Source organism: Amphiura filiformis, chromosome 17 (assembly GCF_039555335.1).
Source record: "Amphiura filiformis chromosome 17, Afil_fr2py, whole genome shotgun sequence".
Taxonomy (NCBI): domain Eukaryota; kingdom Metazoa; phylum Echinodermata; class Ophiuroidea; order Amphilepidida; family Amphiuridae; genus Amphiura; species Amphiura filiformis.
Genome location: NC_092644.1, coordinates 9107996 through 9128860, shown reverse-complemented (window position 1 = coordinate 9128860; position 20865 = coordinate 9107996). Strand labels below are relative to the sequence as shown.

General features: G+C 37.3%; 1 protein-coding gene across 1 annotated transcript in view; it reads left to right on the top strand.

Moving 5' to 3' along the window:
• Window positions 1–20865, top strand: part of LOC140138368 (hemicentin-1-like) — a 177172-nt gene that overhangs the window by 150886 nt on the left and 5421 nt on the right. The window contains 17 exon segments of the mRNA XM_072160275.1: window positions 1251–1257; window positions 2645–2815; window positions 4137–4307; window positions 5413–5583; window positions 6238–6408; window positions 7571–7744; window positions 7950–8093; window positions 9207–9344; window positions 9866–10225; window positions 11079–11141; window positions 13015–13137; window positions 13479–13622; window positions 14202–14321; window positions 15606–15734; window positions 18852–18983; window positions 19895–19992; window positions 19995–20106. Of these exon segments, the coding sequence (XP_072016376.1) occupies window positions 1251–1257; window positions 2645–2815; window positions 4137–4307; window positions 5413–5583; window positions 6238–6408; window positions 7571–7744; window positions 7950–8093; window positions 9207–9344; window positions 9866–10225; window positions 11079–11141; window positions 13015–13137; window positions 13479–13622; window positions 14202–14321; window positions 15606–15734; window positions 18852–18983; window positions 19895–19992; window positions 19995–20106 (2428 nt within the window).

Sequence of the window (20865 nt, the reverse complement as noted above, 5' to 3'; positions counted from 1 at the left end):
AATATCCTTCTGATATCAAATAATTTTGATTGTTTTTAAAATTTGCGATATAATTCAAATTTTATGACAAATTATTAAAATTTCGTATTTTCTAAATTTTTGATATTTAACAGTCCTGTTAAATATCAAAATATTAATTTTTAATCATTTGCCATAAAATGTGTATTATATTGCGAATTTAAAAAAAATCAAAATTATTTGATATTAGAAGGACTTTCTTCGTATTCAGAATGCAATTCGATATGTCTGATGTGCTCTCATGTCCCACAAAAATACTGTCCAAATGTTCATAACCCACCCCTTATAGGGAGAAAGTTAAAAAAAATCTTCAGGTAGCAGAATCAATTTGCAATTTTAAGGTTTGCTTGATTTTAAGGAAATCTGGAGAAATAGTGTTCTTAACTCTCTTCACGCGGGTGTCGACTGCAGACGACATGTTAAAAATTATTTTTTTTTAATTCAAAAATTTCAGAAATCATAATGTGAATTTTCATGACCATATTTGGAATCAGCTTGAAAAATGCATCAAAATGAGTACAAACAAGCCTAGTATTGGTTCAGTAGTTCTTAAGATAGCTCTTGATATTTTGAGAAAAAAATTCAAAACTTGAATTTTTTCCGTTGAAGCGCATGGCTAGCACTCATTATGATTATAATCACTGGTTTGATTTGACCGTTTTGCTAAGTATTGCAAGACCTCTTCTATCATTTTTTCAATTCCATAATAATGATTGTGTAAAAAAAAATTAATCATGCCCTCTATATATTCATATAAAGAGTGCTCTTAATACTTAAACAATAGTCTCACATGTTAGGTGGGAAGATTCACTTAACACCACTCTTTCACTCTAGTTGTAACATAGTTTGGTACCTTTTGTAAGATTTCATGTAGAATTCATATTTAATTATCATCATGATCATATACATGATTATTTAGTGAATAAGATGAGAGTGGGAGTGTTGCTAGATCGGTACATAATACCGATGAAGTCTTCCAAAACATCTAAAAATGTGAAGCAAGTAGTGGAATTGTAAAACAAATTTACCAATAGTATGATGTGACTTCATTAAGTTCCAAATGATTAAATGGTATCTTTTATTTTAGTACAAAACTTTTCTTAAAACTTTATTCAATGTTAGTTGCTGCAAACTTTCTTACCTATAGTACTTGATGGATGATTTTGTACAATTTTTCTAAAATCAGGAAAATCTTTTTTGAAAATTTATTGGTATTTTTGTATTCTTACAAGTATCAGTGTTGGTATAGGGAAGATCTTTAATTTATATGTGATCAATTCTGTCGATTAAATTATTTTGCAAACTTCTAAAAGTGTAAACTTTTAGACTAATTGGAAGCATGTTCCCTTTGCACAAACGTATAACATTGCACAATATGCATGCTTAACACATTTACTAATAAATATTAACAATTTGTGATCATGTGTTGTAATGCAATTTTGATAAATATGTGTGTATGTGGTGCATGCCAGTGAATAATATCAATTGAGTGATTCTTTGCCCTGTCTATGTTGATATCCAATCTCATACATTTTACATATGTATCTGTTTGTTTGTTTGTTTGTTTGTTTATTGGTTAGTTGACAAACATGACATAGGATTTATTTGTCAAATTATTTGTTTGTTTCTTAATATATGGGGCTTAATGATGTGGTGCAAAAACAAAAAAGTAGGTATAGAGAAAGTTAGCATCAGAAAGTCTGCATGGTGTACAATTTGTAGAAGATCCCACCTGGATGTTAAGAGTACTCCAATTAAATGTTAATTCACTGGCTAAACGGTTACATTTCAGCACATCATATCAAAGCTCCTATGGGTGCCCCATTGCTTTTTAAAGGGATTTTTATTATCAAGTGAGGAGTTGAATCCGCACCTTTTTTGTCCTCTAGCTATCTCTCTCCCCTTCTCTCATCAATATTTCTCTAGAAAGGGACCCATTTTACAGTGCAGATCTGAGGTTGCCAATCTAAGCCACCTCCTGCATTCTAAAATTGGACCGCTACTCATAATTCTGCCCAGTCTTATCCAGTTTTCCATGTCTGGTCTTATTCAGTTCTTTATGTTGTAATTTGGCTCCACAACAGCACCCTAATCCCATGGGCACTACCAAACAATTGTTTGGCCTCTAAAACCTATTTTGATTGGTTACAAAAAGTTCTGTATCATTTAGCCAATCAGAGATATGGTAAGAATAGTCAGTAGGACTGAAGGTTAAAATTGCTAAGAGTTCTAAAATCTGTATTCTGATTGGTTACTCAGATGATTTTATCATGTAATTGACCAATCAGGGGCACTGTAAGAAATGCAGTATTGCCCATGGGCACTACCAAACGATTTGTTGGCCTCTAAAAATTATTTTGATTGGTTACAAAAAGTTCTGTATCATTTAGCCAATCAGAGATATGGTAAGAATAGTCAGTAGGACTGAAGGTTAAAATTGCTAAGAGTTCTAAAATCTGTATTCTGATTGGTTACTCAGATGATTATATCATGTAATTGACCAATCAGGGGCACTGTAAGAAATGCCGTAGTGCCCATGGGGTATATTCATTTGTTGGTTCACAACATAAATTCCATTCAGTCATCTTCATTTTATTCATCATCATCACTTCTGTCCAAATTGCAGTTAACGGGCGCTTTGGTGAGTGGTCACCGTGGGAGGAGTGTTCGTCGTCATGCGATCGTGGAACTCGTTCTCGTACCAGAGCATGTAATAATCCGCCACCCCAGTATGGAGGCAGCCCGTGTCAAGGGGAACCTGCGCAGCAGGTGGACTGCAATATAAGACCATGTCCAAGTAAGTCTGATTTTGCATAAGTATGAGCAACATTATTTTTTGAAATGAGTGAAATTATTTCTGTCATGAGGATGAGGTCTTTGATTTTATATTTATGGTTACTCCAGTTGAAATCCATACACCCCCTATGGGAGACATGACCTTAATCTTCCACACAGGGGGTTGTAGATTTCAAATGGAGTCACCCATTCAGGGTCGTCTGCTCCAAAATGGGCTATTCAGTTGAAATCCATACACCCCTATGGAAGACATGACCTTAATCTTCCACACAGGGGTTGTAGATTTCAAATGGAGTCACCCATTCAGGGTCGTCTGCTCCAAAATGGGCTATTCCAGTTCAAATCCATATAGGCCTACCCCCTATGGAAGACATGACCTGAATCTTCCACACAGGGGGTGTGAATTTCAAATAGGGGTTACCTGAATGTGTGACTCCATTCAAAATCTACACCCCCTGTATGGGAGATTTAGGTCATGTCTTTCATAGGGGATGTATGGATAGCAATTGGAATAGCCCATTACTGAAGAGATTAGATTCAAAGAGTTTGGTGTCCGCCATATTTGTGTATCTTGTATGGAGGGCAAAAATAGTATGCTTCCGGATTCTTTTTGCTATGTGCCAGGCAAACTTTGATTAAAAGTGTATATATGTTGTTTGCTTTCTGTATGCAATGTGTTATACTGATAATGCATTTGGTCGGTTGGCATGACATCACTAGCGATAGATCGCTTCATCACATTGGTTATTTTTGCCGGGATATGCCATTCCATCTCGTGCCCTCTGACACACCATGGTGTAAGCACAAAGCATACTATAAAATTAATACCTCTTGGTGAAACAATTCCAAAAGTTTGAATTCGTATCAGGGGAATAAACTCCCAATATTATTACAAAAGAAAAGGCAAAATGGTATTTTTTATTTTGAGAAAATTGACTGGAATTGAAAGGCCCTTTCCTCCCCCCAAAACAAAAGTCCTGGCTACACTACTGTGACACTACAGAAATAAAGGTTACTCCAGATTTGAGTAAACAAGTTATGCTATAGACCACTTGACGTCATTGCCCAGCAGTATGTGCGCAAATTATTGCATTTTCCATTGTTCTTTGCCCTGTAGTGTGCGTACACATCGTAGTTTGCATTTTAAATCGGCCACCACATTTCATATAGTACAAGAAAGCCATTGAAGAGTGTAGCGGTTCGTTCAAGCATATCGATAGACCAGTCCCTTGCCTTTGTTGATAAACAATGATTTCAAGTGGTCTATACTCTCAATTCAATTCACACTATCGTACTATAATGGCATATAATTTGTTTCATAGTTAATGGAGGCTGGGGTGATTGGCAAGATTGGAGACCTTGCAGTACAACATGCGGGGAAGGAGACCAGATAAGATTCCGACTATGCGACAATCCAGCGCCGCTGTTCAATGGCAATGATTGTTTTGGTCAAGGAACAGAAGCAAGAATGTGCAAGTTGAAGGAGTGTCCAGGTAAGGAGTGTACCAGACACCGGCCAGTGAAATAAAATAAATTTCAACCTTGCAAGTAAAGCTGTTATATCACGGTTGTTTGATGGGATCATTTGTATAACCAAATTTTAGGCTTTAACAGCTAAAAGTGATATCGTGCTAATGTATACAGATGCTTTTGAGTCGTTCTCAATTTTAATTTCCCCTCTTTTACAAATTATTCACTTTTATAGTATTTTTAAAGCTTTTTCGGATATAAAATGTATCTATTAATGACAAAATTGGTGGCACTGTTTAGTTACTGGAAATTACCCTTTCAGGCTTTTAATACAAATAATTCCTTTTATTGTTTAATAAAATATGTTTATAAAATTTCCTTGTTGCTTGTTTCACCTATTCCAACTGTTTTAATGGCGGTATTAATCACCTAACCCTTGCAAATAAAGAAATATGATTTAGGATAAATAGCGCCATCTATAGTTTGCATTTAGTTAATAATAAAGCCAATTCTATATACATCAAACAGCCGTGATATAAGTACTACTTCATTCCTCGCACAACAACTGGTTGGAACACTTTACTCGCAAATCTGACAAATATCCAAGATTAAGCAACTTTCAAGAAAGCAATAAACAACTACCTGCAAAACAACTAGTCTCTTGTCACAATGCGCACCTAGTACCCTACCTGATTGACTCCCAAACTTTGCAGGGAAAAAAGTACATTTTGGCATTTGTGAGGGCAGTCAGGCAATTCTGGGCACCAAGGCCTGCTACGGCACCAAGGCAATCACATGCTAAAGAATACATCCAAAGTTACACATTTTGAGGGGCACCACGACAAAGGCATAGGGCACCCAAGGCCTTTGGTGCCTCTGGTATTATTTTCCCTGACTTTGGATTGTTGGGTACTACCTGCGTAATGCAAGACAAGTAAAAATATGAAAGGTTTGATGGTTGGGATGATTTAGAGACCCCATATATATATGTGGGAAGACATCAAGACCAAAAAGAGGTTTTCTGTAAAAATTAATATGATGCTATAATAATTTATAAAAATTTATGGTGAATTATTTTAAAATTGGGGTCACCACCCGCCGCTTTACCATTATTATTACTATTAACAGTGGATGGCAACTGGACTGTATGGGCACCATGGACCATGTGCTCCAAGTCTTGTGGCGGTGGAAGGAAATCTAGGATTCGAACCTGTAGCAACCCAGAGCCTAGGTACAATGGTAGAGACTGTGTCGGACCTGCTCATGAGGAAGATGTCTGCAACCTAGCAGCCTGCCCAGGTACTTGTGTTTTTTTCTTACGAAGCTATTCGCTATTCATGGGAGCAGTGTCTTGGCTAGCAACCATCTGCCTGTCATTTTAGACGGCGAGTTTGCTCCTCGGACGGGCAATGCCTTTGACAGATGGTACATTATAATTGTAGGTGTTGAGAAAGGCTATTGACCAGATTTGCAAAACAAGGCCATAGCAACACATATTTGAACTGTTTGAACCTCCAATGGGCTATAGAAGTCTGGTAAATGTTTTTAAGGACAAATTAGGACAGGCAAGTTTATTCAAATGATGGGCGACCCTCAATTTCAAGCTAAAACCCTGCATGGGAGAGCTGTGGTGAGGTGTCGTCTCCTATATGAATGTTGTGTTGTGTATAGCAATATATGTGTTTAAGGAATCAGAGGCAGTGCGTAAGAAAGTATTTTATTTGTGTTTAAGCAAGGTGTATTTAGCTAATAAACTCTCTTTCTTACAGTGTGCCTGATTGGTCAATTACAGGATATAATCATCTGAGTAACCAATCACAATAGAGCTTTTAAATCTCAGCCAGTTTAAGGTTAACCCATACGCTACTAGACTTGACAAAAAAGTTTCTTTATAAAATTGCAAAAAAAGAAAAACCCTGATTGTTGATAATTTATCTACTTTGTCTTACATAGTTAATGGTGGTTGGTCTAGCTGGGAGTCATGGTCACCGTGTAATGAAATCTGCGGTGGCGGTATACAGAGACGCTACAGAAGATGTAGTAATCCAACGCCTCGTAATGGAGGGAGCTATTGTAAAGGAAAAGCCATTGAGGTCCAGACGTGCAATGAAGAACCTTGTAGACGTAAGATACTCATTAAGCAAATGTTATGCCCCCGGGGTTATGCCCGATTATAGTTTTACCAGGAAGCTTTCATCCAGAATTCTTTTGGACGTCATCAGCGCCCATAACTGGCACGTGGGGGCGCTGTTATTATGCCCATTATGTGGGTAGAACAAATGAATCTTTGAATTTCAAATATATTTTGCTGCATTGGGCAATTCCATTTAAAATTCATACACCCCCTATGGAAGACATGACCTTAATCTTCCACACAGGGAGTGTGAATTTCAAATGGGGTTATCTGAATGGGTAACTCCATTTGAAATCTCTACACCCCCTGTGTGGGAGATTAAGGTCATGTCTTCCATTGGGTGTATTGATTTCAACTGGAATAGCCCATTTAAATTCAACTGGGTCGTAATTTATTTGATTCAAAAGTCAAAAGTCATAATTTTAATTTTTTTAAAGGAATTTAAATAATTCATTAATAAATTGTCTCTGTATCATGAGTCTTTGCAATAAAAAGAAATTTATTATCTGATACATAAATTCAATGGAATTTGCTAATCCTAACAATAATTAACCCAAATCCTCAATATCATTTTCATTACCCTGCAAGATTAGCCAAAACAAAAGTTGTTGTGTTGCCCTCCGCAACCGGGTCAAAATCCCGAAAATCTAGGCTCGGTTTTTTTAATTATAATTTAAAAAAAGAGTGTTTTTTTTAAAAATAATTCTTTTTAACAAATGATTTTTTCATTGTACCATAAAGCCTATTTCTGGATCTCTCACATTTGCTAAAAAGATTGTGCCCCAAGCTAGCACTCTAATTGGGTAGTAGAGAGTAAGATTAGCCAGCACTCATCTTGGGCTAGCTAGAACCCTGGTAGGACCGACTTATTGAATCCCAACAACATACTGTTTCATGGATGTTATGATATTAATTGTTTATATCAGTAAAATATTCAACATTAGGTAGAAAATACAGCCAATATTCATTTTCCTCTCTTCACTCATGTTATTGTGAAATAGTAGGTATTAAATGGTTGAGTTGGTAAAAAAAAATCCGGCCAGCTGAAGCTGACCCAATAGATTTTATGCTTGGGAGGGCAACACAACAATTATTTTTTGGCTTTATTTTTTAACCCTAAAAACCCTTGACCTTTTATTGACCATATTTCAGGTGATGGTGGCTGGAGTTCATGGTCAAACTGGACACCATGTTCAGCCACATGCGGCAAGAATATTCAACAGACCAAACAAAGAGAATGCAATAATCCGAGACCCATTGGAGGTGGTCAGCGATGTGTTGGCAACAACATCATTGTGAGAGCCTGTGACGTACCTCCATGCCTTGGTGAGTCTATCTAAGGAATAGAATGTGCAACTAAAGGAAAGAGAGGAAGAAAAAATGGAAGAGATAGTGAAAGGAAAGGTCGAGATGAAAGTCAGAGAGAGAATGAGAGAGAACATTATCATTTTCAAGAAAGTTAAACAGAAAAACATGCAATGGTAATGTTCTTGACTGTTTTTTTTTGTAATGTCGTGATCTGTCTTTTTAGTTGGACCAACCCAGGCCTTTGCAAGTGTTGCCGGTATCATAAACGGAGTTGAATTTAACCAGACTTTCTTAGCTGATGTTATCATTGATGATGATGGCTACGCCAGGGTGGTGGCACAAATGAATGATGTACCAGAAAATATTGGTAAGGAATGAAAGGAAGTTGGTAGAATTGATCTTTTGATTTCTTTTGTGATAATAACTGAATGTAATGAATTAAGTATTTATACCTTTTTGACATGGGTGATATCACTCAATAGGCTATTCTATTTAAAATCAACTCTCCCCCTGAAAAATCTTCCACAGGGGAAGTATGAATTTCAAATGGAATTAACACATTTAGGCAGCTCCATTTGACTTTCATTCACCATCTTAGAACAAGTTGGTCAATGTGCTAATTCCATTTGAAACTCATACCCCCTATGGAAGATATTTCCAAACTCTTCTACAGGGGGAGTGTGGAATATAAATAGATTAGCCAAATAAGTTACTTGCAACAAACCCACATCCAAAAAAGTATCAAAAAGGTGCTATGTTCATTGTACCATGTCTTTTTCAAAAAGGATACTTTTGAGAAGGCTTTGCTGAGTGACTTGGAAGTAGAAAGAAAGTAAAATATGAAATCAGTGCATTATTTATGTTTGAGTAGAAAAGTAGCATGTTGTTGGTTTTTTTGTCCTCATATGGTTTCTCTTCATCTCCGGCAGAATAAATGTAAAGCTTCAAATTATAACAAGCTGTATGTAATCTGCTACTTCGAAAATATGAGCGTAAAGTCGCAAGTTGGTAGTTTTGAAACATCCTGGCTGATTTAGTTGATGCTCTTTGTTTGCCGCGTACCTATACAAGCCAGTAGTATGCCCTTCGTGATTGGCCTATTGTATCACCATTCACAAAGGACATACAGACATACTACTGGCTTGAACAGGTGAGTGTGAAACAAAGAACACCAACACAGTAGCCAGGGCATCTCAAAATTACCAACTTGCGACTTTATGCTTATTTTGTGGTAACAGGTCACATATACGCATTTAGGGTAGTTTTTGTGTGAATTTGCACCATCTAGGGGTATGAAGTTGATTGTATACGATACTATACTCCATTTAACATTAATTGAGATGTTTTTGGATGCGGGTTGGTAGCACCTCTGTGTGAGAATGGCCCCACCAATTTACCAACCCTCCTTTCTAGAATGAGGGATAATGATACAATGTATTATAAAGTGGATTGATAACATCAATTATATTTTTGTCTACAGGCTACAATTTGAGGCATCTTATCTCACTGATATCACCCGTTTATTGGACAAGTGCCTATGAGTCAGATAATGCTGTCAATGGCTACAGTTTAACAGATGGCTTCTTCCAGAGAGAAACACAAGTGACATATGCATCAGGTATAGTGGGTTTAGGGTTGAGAGAGGGATGGGTGGGTAGAGGGTAGTGTTTGAAATAAGAAAATAAAGGTGGTTGTCCAATGGACATTTTTGGTTGTCCGCCATGACCATATGGGTATGTACCCCAGAGAGACTCCCTTTTTTAGATTTCGCAGCTCGAAAGACTCCTGAATTTGACAAAAATAGAGCTACTGAATGACCCTTGATTTTGATAATTTCAGCTCTATTATAAAAAGACCCCTGAATTGTTCATTCCTCACATTTTTGTTTTTTGAGGTGGTTTTCAACCAGAAAGCCAAGATAGACCCTTGATTTTTCGCAGCTCTTAAAGACCCCTTTAACTGTTACGCCCCCAGCTCCCAAAGACTCGCCACCTCAAAATTCCGAGGGAACATACCCCCCAAAATTTATGATGCCTCACCCTAGGCCAACCACTATTCCAAAGTTACTTTAAATTTGTTTGTACATAACATTTTCATAAATTTACAGAAATTTTGCACGCTTTAATTGCCTTTGCACAGGTGAGATCCTCCGCATGACACATAGCGCTATAGGCTTGGATCAAAATGGAGTACTCCACTTAAGTATCATAGTCAGAGGCGAAGTCCCTGAAATGCCACCTGGAACCAATATCATCTTGCAGCCATACACAGAGGATTACATACAGATTGGACCAGGGGTCATCTACGGTCAGTCACAACGAATGATTACGATCAACGGGATGCGCGTGCCGTATGCGTGGAACCATACAATCACTTACGAGAACCAACACCTACGAATGCCATTTTTGGTGCAGACATTGAGAGCCAATGGTATCAATGTGCGTTATGATCCACAACAGGGAACAGTCACCTTTGAAATAGGGACTATTATGGAAGAAGGTATGTATACAAACAGACTTTAACTTTCTCCAGGCGGGTGTCGATTGCAGACGACAAGTTTCAAATATTTTTTTAAAATATGAAAAATTTCAGAATTGAACATTTTCATTACCATATTTGGAATCAGCATGAAAAATGTATTAAAAAGAGTACAAACAAGCCTAGTATTGGTTAAGTGGTTTTAAGATAGCTCTTGATATTTTGAGAAAATATCTCATAACTTGGGGCTTTTTATGTTGAAGCCTATGGCTAGCATGCAGAGCATTAGTGATATTTGTATTATAGAAAATCATAATTTCATAATTAAGAAATAAAGGGGCAATGTAGTATGCTTTACAGGCAAATGTGTCAGAGGCTAGAAAAACGTCCAAAATAAGGGGTGATGTTAGCAGAGCCTATTAAAGGTTTTCCTTGTCAAGCTAAGATACATTATAAGCACCAAAAGAATACTACAATCCCTTTATTTCTATTCTAGTACTTGCAAATTAATGAATTTTATGGGAAACAATTATTTTGTTTTCAAACAACAGCACACCAAGCCCGCTTTGTACGTACTTAAGTCCCCGACTACTGGGCGGTTTTTGTCGAAGGCGAGCATCTTTAATGTCACGCAACGCTTATACTACATTGTGCTTCGTTGTGTGAGAAGAACATGAAGTTCATTGCCCTGGCTATTTCATTGCAATTTAAGGTCTTTCATGTCATGTGTTTCAATCAGAGAGCACAGTTTTGGATAATGGGGACTTGGGGTAATGATATATTATATAACTATTAGTATAAAGATCTTGACATCATTTTTAATACTTTGTGTATGTTTGTTTACTTTTGTTTTTGTTTATCACCCTTATGATAGGTAACCCTAGCAACATGTGCCCATATGGCTTCTGGCTGGATTCAACAGGCCCATACTGCAGAGGTATGTTGCAACATTTTGGGCTATCCCAGTTGAATCCATACACCCCCTGTTGAACACATGACCTTAATCTTCCACACAGGGAGTGTGAATTTCAAATGGGGTTACCGGAATGGGTGACTTCATTTGAAATCAACAACCCTTGTGTGGGAGATTAAGGTTATGTCTTCCATAGGGGTGTATGATTTCATTTTCATTTCATTTTATTAGAAAAAGCATCGTGGCCCTAGGCCAAATTGAGCAATTTTTGCAAAATTCAAAGACATCAAAATATTTCGACTGGAATAGCCTAATGGCTTAGCTAGGGGTCAGTGCCGACATCGCCTGGCTAATAATTACTTGGTACAGCAGAGATACTAAAATAAATACCCGGGATCGATACACGTGAATGTGCTATGCACGATTTTGATATTCAGGCGAAAATCTTTGGATACCGGGGTAGAAAATGATGAATATCTCCGTAAATGGTTTAGTCTAAAGAAGCCAGATGTGGTTCCTTGCACTTGAATATATGTGTTGAACAGATATGATAGTCGTTAGCTGCGCGTCTTGAGAAAGAAGCTTGCGTCTTGAACTCAAAAACTGACAATAATTCTGATTTTATATGTGCTGAACTATATAGCGCAGTGCATAGGCCAATCGTGGAGGTAGTCTAAAAGCAGTGACCTATGGCGTACCATGCTCACTGCACACAGCGAGGTCAGTCACCGGGCTATTATCAGTAGTCTTAGTCAGATGTCCTTCGGCCCATTATGGGTATCAAAACTATTAAACAGGTCGGAACAAAATGGCCATGCGTGGCGGTGGATTCAACCTACCATGGCGATTTCTGCCATGAAGATATCGGGGCGATGACACTGTGCCACCTATAATTTGATACATCATACAACTCATCATAATAGGCCTAGAGAGAACTTTGAACCTGGAACATGAGTCATGATGGTAGAGTACCTATGGTGTGTCTCATCTCAAGTTTAGTGTAACGGCATGTTGGATTTTGCAATGGCAGATTTGAATCACATGCTACTCTTATCCTGCGAAGTGTATATACACTCGCAGAAGGGTACGTGATTTGTCGGTACGCTGGCAACGCAACAGCGTAAACGGAATTGATTTTAATCTGCCACAGTGAAATCCAGTATGGTGTTACTCTCAACTTGAGACAAGACAGACTATAGTTTCATTGTGAAAATGTATGAAAGCAAGCATTTCAAATATAAAAAGTATAAGACCCACTTGAAATTGATTGTGAAATGGTAATGAAATGCTCACCATGAACATGAACATAAGTACTGTTCCTGTATAATGTCATTGGGCGGGAAAAACGTATATGTGATTGTGGCCCTTGAACATGTTTAAAACCAAACTGCCAATAGGTTACATAGGAAGTTTTGCTTTAAACATGTTCAGGGGCCAACGACATATAGGAGGTTTTTCCTGCCCAATGATTAACGTGGATCATTAAACAGAAGAGCCATCAACAAGACTCATGGTACCCTGAGCTTGAAAATTGGAGGGGAAGAAATTAACTTGTCCTCAGTGACTCACACCAGTAATAAGATCAGGCCGGTACCTGTGGGTGTGGGGGTATGGCGCAACCCCCATAAAATTGACAACAAAGATTGCTTTTTCTGTAAAAAATAGCAAATTGGGCCAAAAATTCCAAAATTTGTAATAAATATACCCCAATTCATGAACTTTTTGTGAAATTTGATATATATATATATAGGCTCTAAAAATCAATTGTAGAGGGGGTCTGCTTTTGCTAGAATAAGAATTATTCTAGGAAAATTTGCTTCCCACAAAAATATCCTGGCTATGGGCCTGAATAAGACCACATAATCTTTATCTTTTTTTTATAATATCTTATTTCTAGATACGGATGAATGCCTCACAACACAAGCACAGTGTTCTCATGTTTGTCAGAACATCCCAGGTGGATACTATTGTACATGTCCAAGAGGCTTCAGAATGGGAAGGGATCAAAGAACATGCTCAGGTAAGCCTCCAAATATCCCAGAAATTAAGTTGTTGCGTTTGTTTGTCTTTTTGCTAGAAAGTTCATTCTTTAACCCTAATGCCACTGTCCTTTTTGGTGAAGGGGAAGGAAAGAAGATGAAGCTTTAAGTTGTTTTCTCTGATCTGGTTTTGAACCATGGACCTGTCGGGTGTGGAGGAACAAGACTGGGGATACCAAGCCATGAGTGTGTAAGGTGCCCGCTCACCGTTTTTGTGTGTATTGTGTACTTAATTATTTAATCAGAATTGAATTAATTGCTTCTATAATTTGCAACATAATTTAAATCCATAACATTTTATTTTGTACCTGATTTGCTGCAGATATCGATGAATGTCAAAGCTTAAGCCGCGGCGGAAGCACTTGTGAGCATACTGAAGATTGTCAGAACACTCTAGGCAGCTATAGGTGTCACACTAAATGTGGTGTTGGATTACAGCGCTCACCAAATGGAGCCAACTGTATTGGTAAGCATAGGACTCGATAATACTTGTATTCCAGATAATGGTTTCATACACTCTTGGATAGCTAGAACCAATCAGAGCAACTGTTAGAAAAATGCGAAACATGCATTGATTGTGTATATATGCACGGGTGCGTACTACGCGCTTCACGTACTACGCCCAGTGCTTTTGGGCCTGTTCATTTTTTAGTGTCAATTTTGTTATAAAAATAGCAAAAATCTTTTTTTTCTCTCGTGTATGAAATAGGTTAATAAATGTGTGTCACCATCCCTCTGTGGAAGAATCAGGTTGAATCTTTCTCAGAGGGGGTATGAAATTCAAATGGAGCTGCCTGATGTGCTAATTCCGTCTGAAATTCATACTCCCCTGTGGAAGATATTTCCAAAATCTTCCACAGGGGGAGTGTGGATTTGAAATGGAATAGCGCATTTGAATAGAATGTTGATTTTGACTTGGAAGGGTAGGGACATTTTATGAATAATAGTTGTCTTATGCTATGGAATTGAGTAAGACAGTAAAAACACCGCTGTCTGTCTTAGCACTTTGTATCAGGTGTAATTGCTTTATATATTTCTTTTCCAGATATTAATGAATGTAATGACGGATCCCATAGATGTTCTCATCAGTGCTATAATTCACTAGGAAGTTACAGGTGTGTCTGTCAACAAGGGTACCTGCTTGATGGCGGTTATGACTGTGTTGGTAAGTTTTACCCTTTGAATCCTAAATTTTATACAATCGTTGACCCCCTGTCACTGAGTTATTCATGATATATTATATTTTCAGTTTTCAATTTCTGGGTGTTACTATACTATACTGGTAAGCTGGCTAACTGATGGTGTGTTGGGATATTCCAGTTGAAATCCATACACCCCCTATGGAAGACATTAGCTTAATCTCCCACAGGGTTACCTGAATGGGTGACTACATTTGAAAGTCACACTCCCTGTGTGAGAGATTAAGGTCATGTCTTCCATAGGGGGGTGTATGAATTTCAACTGGAATTGCCATCCATTACGTGCATACTGACAGTCAAATAAAACTACTAAAATTGTGGTCACGTTTGCTTCAAAATTATTGCAGACCAGTGGATAAGTCAACCCTGCCAATAAATAGTGATAATAAGGTCCCATACCCCCCTCCCAAATTGTTGTGTTGCCCTCAGCTACCGACCCTAAATCCTGAAAAATCAATGTCGCAATTTTTTTTTGAATGATGATTTTCATAGATATGTTCAAAAAATCAATATTTTCCCTTTAAAATTAATATTTTAATGAAAGACTAGTCTAAGATAATCAATCTAATATGTATCCAGTAGTCAAAATTGACAAATGTCCCTATTAGGATGAAGCATTATTCAAAATGTGTGGGATTTTTAAAAACTGAAGGTTTAATGTGTTTTTAAATTAACCGACAGATCCAACCTTGCCATTTTTCCCACATGAAATAGAGTTTCATTGTCACTTTTTATTAATTACATTTTGTTGATAACTAGTGACAATAAATCTCTATTTATTTTTGTAATAAAGGCATTGTTGAACAACATTTTATACTGATCTTCTTCAACTATGCGATGTCACATAGGAATTGTAACTTAAATATTTGTACTTGTTAATGATGTGTTTTTATTTTACTTTGAAAATTGTAAACATTTCTGTATTTTAATTTTGTATCCAATAGTTGTATATTTTATATAAATTGCATGTTGATAATTGTTGCCTTTTAATGTTATGTAAATGTATTGCAGGGTCCCATATTAGATCAGCTATTGGCTGAATTGGGCTACCCTGGATAAATATGAATAAAATAAATAAATAAATGTCAAGAGTTATCATAGCGTTGTGTGAAAGTCCTAAACTGAATTTTAGGTTGTAAGAGTTAAATCTATTGTGTAATACTAAGACCTCAATTTTATATATGGAAGAAGTGATAATAAACATGACAGCATTATGTTAAAAGTGTTGTTGTATTTTCATTTCTTGACAGATGTTGATGAGTGTCTACAGCGTCCATGCAGACCTCATGATCAGGAATGTCGTAACCTTCCAGGTCGTCATGAGTGTGTTACAGTATGCCCAAGTGGTTATAGGATAAGTAGGAATGACACATGTGAAGGTAAGTTTAGGGATTTTGAAGAGCTTTGTTGCAAAACCCCTTACATCCACTTGTTGACAAGCAATTCTTTTATGCTAACAGGGTTCGTAATCTTCAGGCTACCAATCCACGGAAGTGGCATCAGCAAATCAAGACCATGACGGGAAATACAAAATCTGAAGTCAGCATACCTGTCCCAGGGGTAGACAATGATGATCATGTTGCCATTGCGAATAAAATCAATGATCAGTTTGTGCAGGTCTCCTCCCATATGACACCTTTGGATCTTTGCAATCTTGAGACCTACTTACCGCCATTGATTCCCTCCATTGCTCTACCCATGGGATGTGTATGCTGAACTCAGTAAAGTTAAAGCCAGTAAAGCATGTGGCCCAGATGGGGTTTCCCCAAGGTTGATCAAGGAATTCGCATACGAATTAAGTATCCCTGTAACTGACATTTTGAATTGTTCTTATCATGAGGGAGTGGTCCCCACACAGTGAAAAAAAGCCATCGTTGTCCCGATCCCCAAAACAAAACCTCCCAAGGTCGATAAACTTAGACCCGTCTCATTGACCGATGTTTTGTCAAAAATAGGTGAAGAATTTGTTGTGAAGTGGATTTTGGAAGACATCGAAGACAAAATTGACCCCCAACAGTTTGGTAACATCAAGGGTATCTCGACCTCCCACTACTTGATCAACCTCCTCCACACTCTTCATCAAGGTGCTGACAGGGTCAACAACGTGGGAACGGTGGTTCTGACGGACTTCTCCAAAGCGTTCGATATGATAGACCATAACATCCTCATTGAGAAATTTATCCACTTGGGAGTCCGCAGATCCATCGTTCCCTGGCTGTGTGACTTTGTCAGCAACCGTATGCAATGTGTTCGCTACAATCAGTCACTCTCTGAGTTCAAAGTTCTCAATGGTGCCCTCCCACAGGGGACTAAACTTGGCCCAATTGGCTTCCAGGTTATCATTAATGATGCAGTTCAGTCCAAAGATGCAAGCATCAACTGTTGGAAGTACGTGGATGACCTGACACTTGCTGAAAATCGTCCGTATACCCAACCAAGCAAGCTTCAAGATACACTGGACGAGTTCACTGAGTGGACAAACAAAAACAAGCTTAGCTTGAACCCTAGCAAGTGTCAGGCCATCCAGGTCTGTTTCAAAAATGAACCACCGCCCCCTATTGAGCTTAAGATAGCTGGTAAGCCCTTGAACTATGTAACTGAGGCTAAGATACTAGGGGTTCACCTTCAAAATGACTTGAAATGGGACCAAAATGTTAATGAAATAACAAAGAAATCCAACCAGAAGTTGTATATGCTAAAACTGCTAAAAAAATTGGTTTCAATGACGAAGAACTAATTACTGTGTACAAAGGTTATATGCGCCCTATTCTTGAGTACGCAGATGTCACCTGGCACTCCTCGTTAACAACAAATCAGACAAAGTCACTTGAACAACTCCAAAGACGTGCATGCAGGATCATTTTAGGCCAGAGATTTACCTCATATGCTGAGGCGGTGCAAGCTCGCGACCTTGAGTGCTTGTCAGATAGAAGAGAAGATCATTGTCGAAGGTTAGCCGAAGGGCTTGCCGACTCAGACCGTACAAAAGAGCTTCTTCCTCCATCTAGACAAAGTGCTCATGGTCGCAACCTTCTAATGCGCTAAATTCACCCAACTGCGGTTCAGAACCTCTCGCTTCCAAAATAGTCCCATACCATACTTTGTGGACCTGCTAAACAAGTAATGTGTAATTTTCCTTTTTTATTCATGTGCTCATTGTATCCTGCATGCACAGTCGCCGTGCAATCAACCCCCTTTTTTCTGAAGTGAATTATGCAATGTGTTGCTTTCCTTTTCTTTTTCTTTTTTATTATTTATTGATACTATTTTAAAAGTGCAATATTAGTTTCTTTAAATGAAATTTTATACCATTTTATGTGTTTTATAGATGTAATTCTTTAAAAAAATATTTTTGAATGTTTGTTGTTTTTATCTTTGTAAATTTATCATGTAATTTGACCTTCGGGTCACCTCTTGATAATAAAATATGAATATGAATATGAATATGAAAATATGTTGACTTCTTGAGAAAAAACCAGATTTTTTTAATTGTGCAAGTATTACTTGTTTGATTTGATTAAATTTGGGTTTGGATTAAGTGTTGATGAGTACAAAGTAAAAGAATAGGTTTGGTACAATTTTCAAGCCTACTATTTATTTTATCATTTCTTTTATATTGAGCCTTTTGTGGATGTAAGGGCTTTTGCAACAAAATAAATTTACCCCTTTTCTAGAAACCACCTTTGCAATCAAATTTGAGCTCATTTGTTTGCACTTCATGTAACTTGATGTAACTTGACTAATGCTATCAAAATCAAGAAGAAAAATTGAAATATCTCATTTACTTTTTTAATTATGAGCATTTCCAAAGCTACAGCTTCCATTAATTACAATGATTTTTTTTCAAACATAGTGACCCCAAAACAATTCCTTTTGGTTTTAATATCTAAAGAACATTCAAGGCTACTATTATACATCAAAAAATTATTTTCCTAAAATTTTATATTGATTTTAAGTTCAGATTTCCTGAATTCCTTAAGATTTCCCAAACAGGAAATATACGACATCTCCGGAAGGGAAGGTGGTATGAAGGTCAAATAACCACCAAAATGTGTATTTTTATCCACACTATAATGTCATGTCAATAACTCATTTTCAGCCAAAAGTGGATGTAAGGGCTTTTTCTGTCCTCTAATCTGTTACATTTATACAAGGAGAGGAAAGAAATTTGATGTCTTTGATAGCTTACATTTCAGTCAGCTTTTATTTCAGTGCAACTTCTATTAGATACCTTTTAGGCCTGAAAAGTTGTAATAACTCATTCCACATATATAGCTGTGCATTAAGTGCCCCTAGCATATAGCTCATTCTCCATATCAGCACAATGCTAGTACTCCTATTCTACATTAAATATGTGTTGTTAAAAAGAAAACTGCTGATCCCTCTGCTTCCAGATTTAAGGACACAGTTTTTACAGGATTTCAGGTACTTCTAAATTTAATTCTGACCTTAAAACTGTTCACTGAGAATGGCCCTTGTGCATTGTTTGTTGACAGATATTGATGAGTGTCAGAACGTTGGTACCTGTTCTTCAAATCAGATATGTCAGAATCGCCAGGATCTTACGCTTGTACCTGTCACGCAAGGTTACCGCATGGAAACTGTTGGCAACTACAGACGATGTCTAGGTAAGATATATCACTAGGATTTCAAACAGGGCTTCCCAATTTTTTTTTACTGTGACCCAAATTGTTTGAGAAAAATAAGACTCAAGACCATGCCCGTAACCAGGGGAGCTGGGGCACCTGCCCCCTCCGTGCCCCAAAAGTCCCCTTTTTGACCTAAAAAGTACATTTGCAAGCGAAGCAAGCAAAAAATAGTTTTTTATGCCTTTTTGGTCAAAAAAGGTCAAAATTTGGGGGAAAAAAGTCCACTTTTTCAAAATCCGCCCCAGTCCAAAAAGGTCCAAATTTTGAAAATAAGTCCACTTTTTAAAATCTGCCCCCTCCTAAATAAATCCTGGGTACGGGCTTGGGCAAGCCACAATACAAATGTTGTTATTTATGTGATTCAAAAGATATCCATGAAAAAAAGCATATTTCCAAACTTTTAGTTGATTAAGGTATTGAAATTGTGTGCATTAGGATTTGGGGGACTGTTTAGTGTGACTGTTAAATACAGTGGGTAGACATCAGTCACTAGCACAAATTGTGTAAAGCTTAATTTCAATATGTTTATGAGAAAAATAGGATCTTTCATTTGATATCAAAACCTGCAATTTGGGATGAGACTTGTCAATGGGGTAGGTATGACCATGAACTATGAGTGACTTGACGAACTTTGAACTGTCATGCTGAACAGTCACCCAAATCCTAATGATTTATGCATCATATTTATCATATCACTAAAGGAAACATCAAAGAACACCACCAACTGGATATATTTTCATATCTAGTCAGTGAGTGAGTGCATACTTACGTTCTATTCTTGGGTTACATTAGAACCTGGTGGAAGTAATGTTATCTTAATGCAACAATGCCTATGGAGGATTTATTTTTGGTTGCATAGTATAATTTGACTCTTTTCACACCCTCAACAGATATCAACGAGTGCGCTACCATCCCAAACATCTGTTATCGCAACATGTGTGTAAGTAATCTACAAGGTACATCTGAATGCATATGTCCAGAGGGTATGGTATAAATCTACCAGACAGGCATACTTGTGTGGGAAGACAGACACCACCGCAACAGTTTTACAAGCCTGTTATATGTCCACTTGGAATGCAACACAAGAGAGGAAGATGTATGGGTAAGTGTATCTAACCAAAACAAAGGTAAATACTAGATGGTAGAGCGCTGGTCTCTCGCAAACCAGATGTGGCCGGTTTGAATCTGTATGCTGCCCTCTTTCGCTTACTAATCACACTGAGAATCACTCTTTCAAGGTATGATTTGAGGGAGAGTACTCTTTTACGGGTAATTTCCCTTATACCTTGAAAGAGTAGTTTTCACTCTTTTAGGAGTGATATTCACTTTTTTAGGAGTGATTTTCACTCTTTTAGGAGTGATTTTCACTCTTTTGGAGTGATTTTCACTCATTTAGAAGTGATTTTCACTCATTTAGGAGTGATTTTCACGCTTTAGGAGTGATTGTCACTTTTTTAGGAATGATTTTCATTCTTTTAGGAGTGATTTTCACTCTTTTAGGAGTGATTTTCACTCCCTTTGGAGTCAATTTCATTCTTCTCACTCTTTTGGAGAGTAAGTTTTTCACTCTTTTGGAGAGTGAGTTTTTCACTCTTTTGTTGAGTGAGTTTTTCACTCTTTTACAGTTTATTCATGATTGATCACAAAATTGCCTTGGTAGCATATCCCCGCTAGTAATAAAAATACTATAATTTGACAGAAAAATGTGTGAAAGTAGATTTTTTAAAATCAAATGACCAAAATTAAACATTTACATGTTTACAGTTCTTGCATTATATTTTGGTCGAACAAATTAGACAGAAAATTATGACAGCAAAGTACAGATATTACCATTTTCCTGGACACAGTGGAAGCATGCATG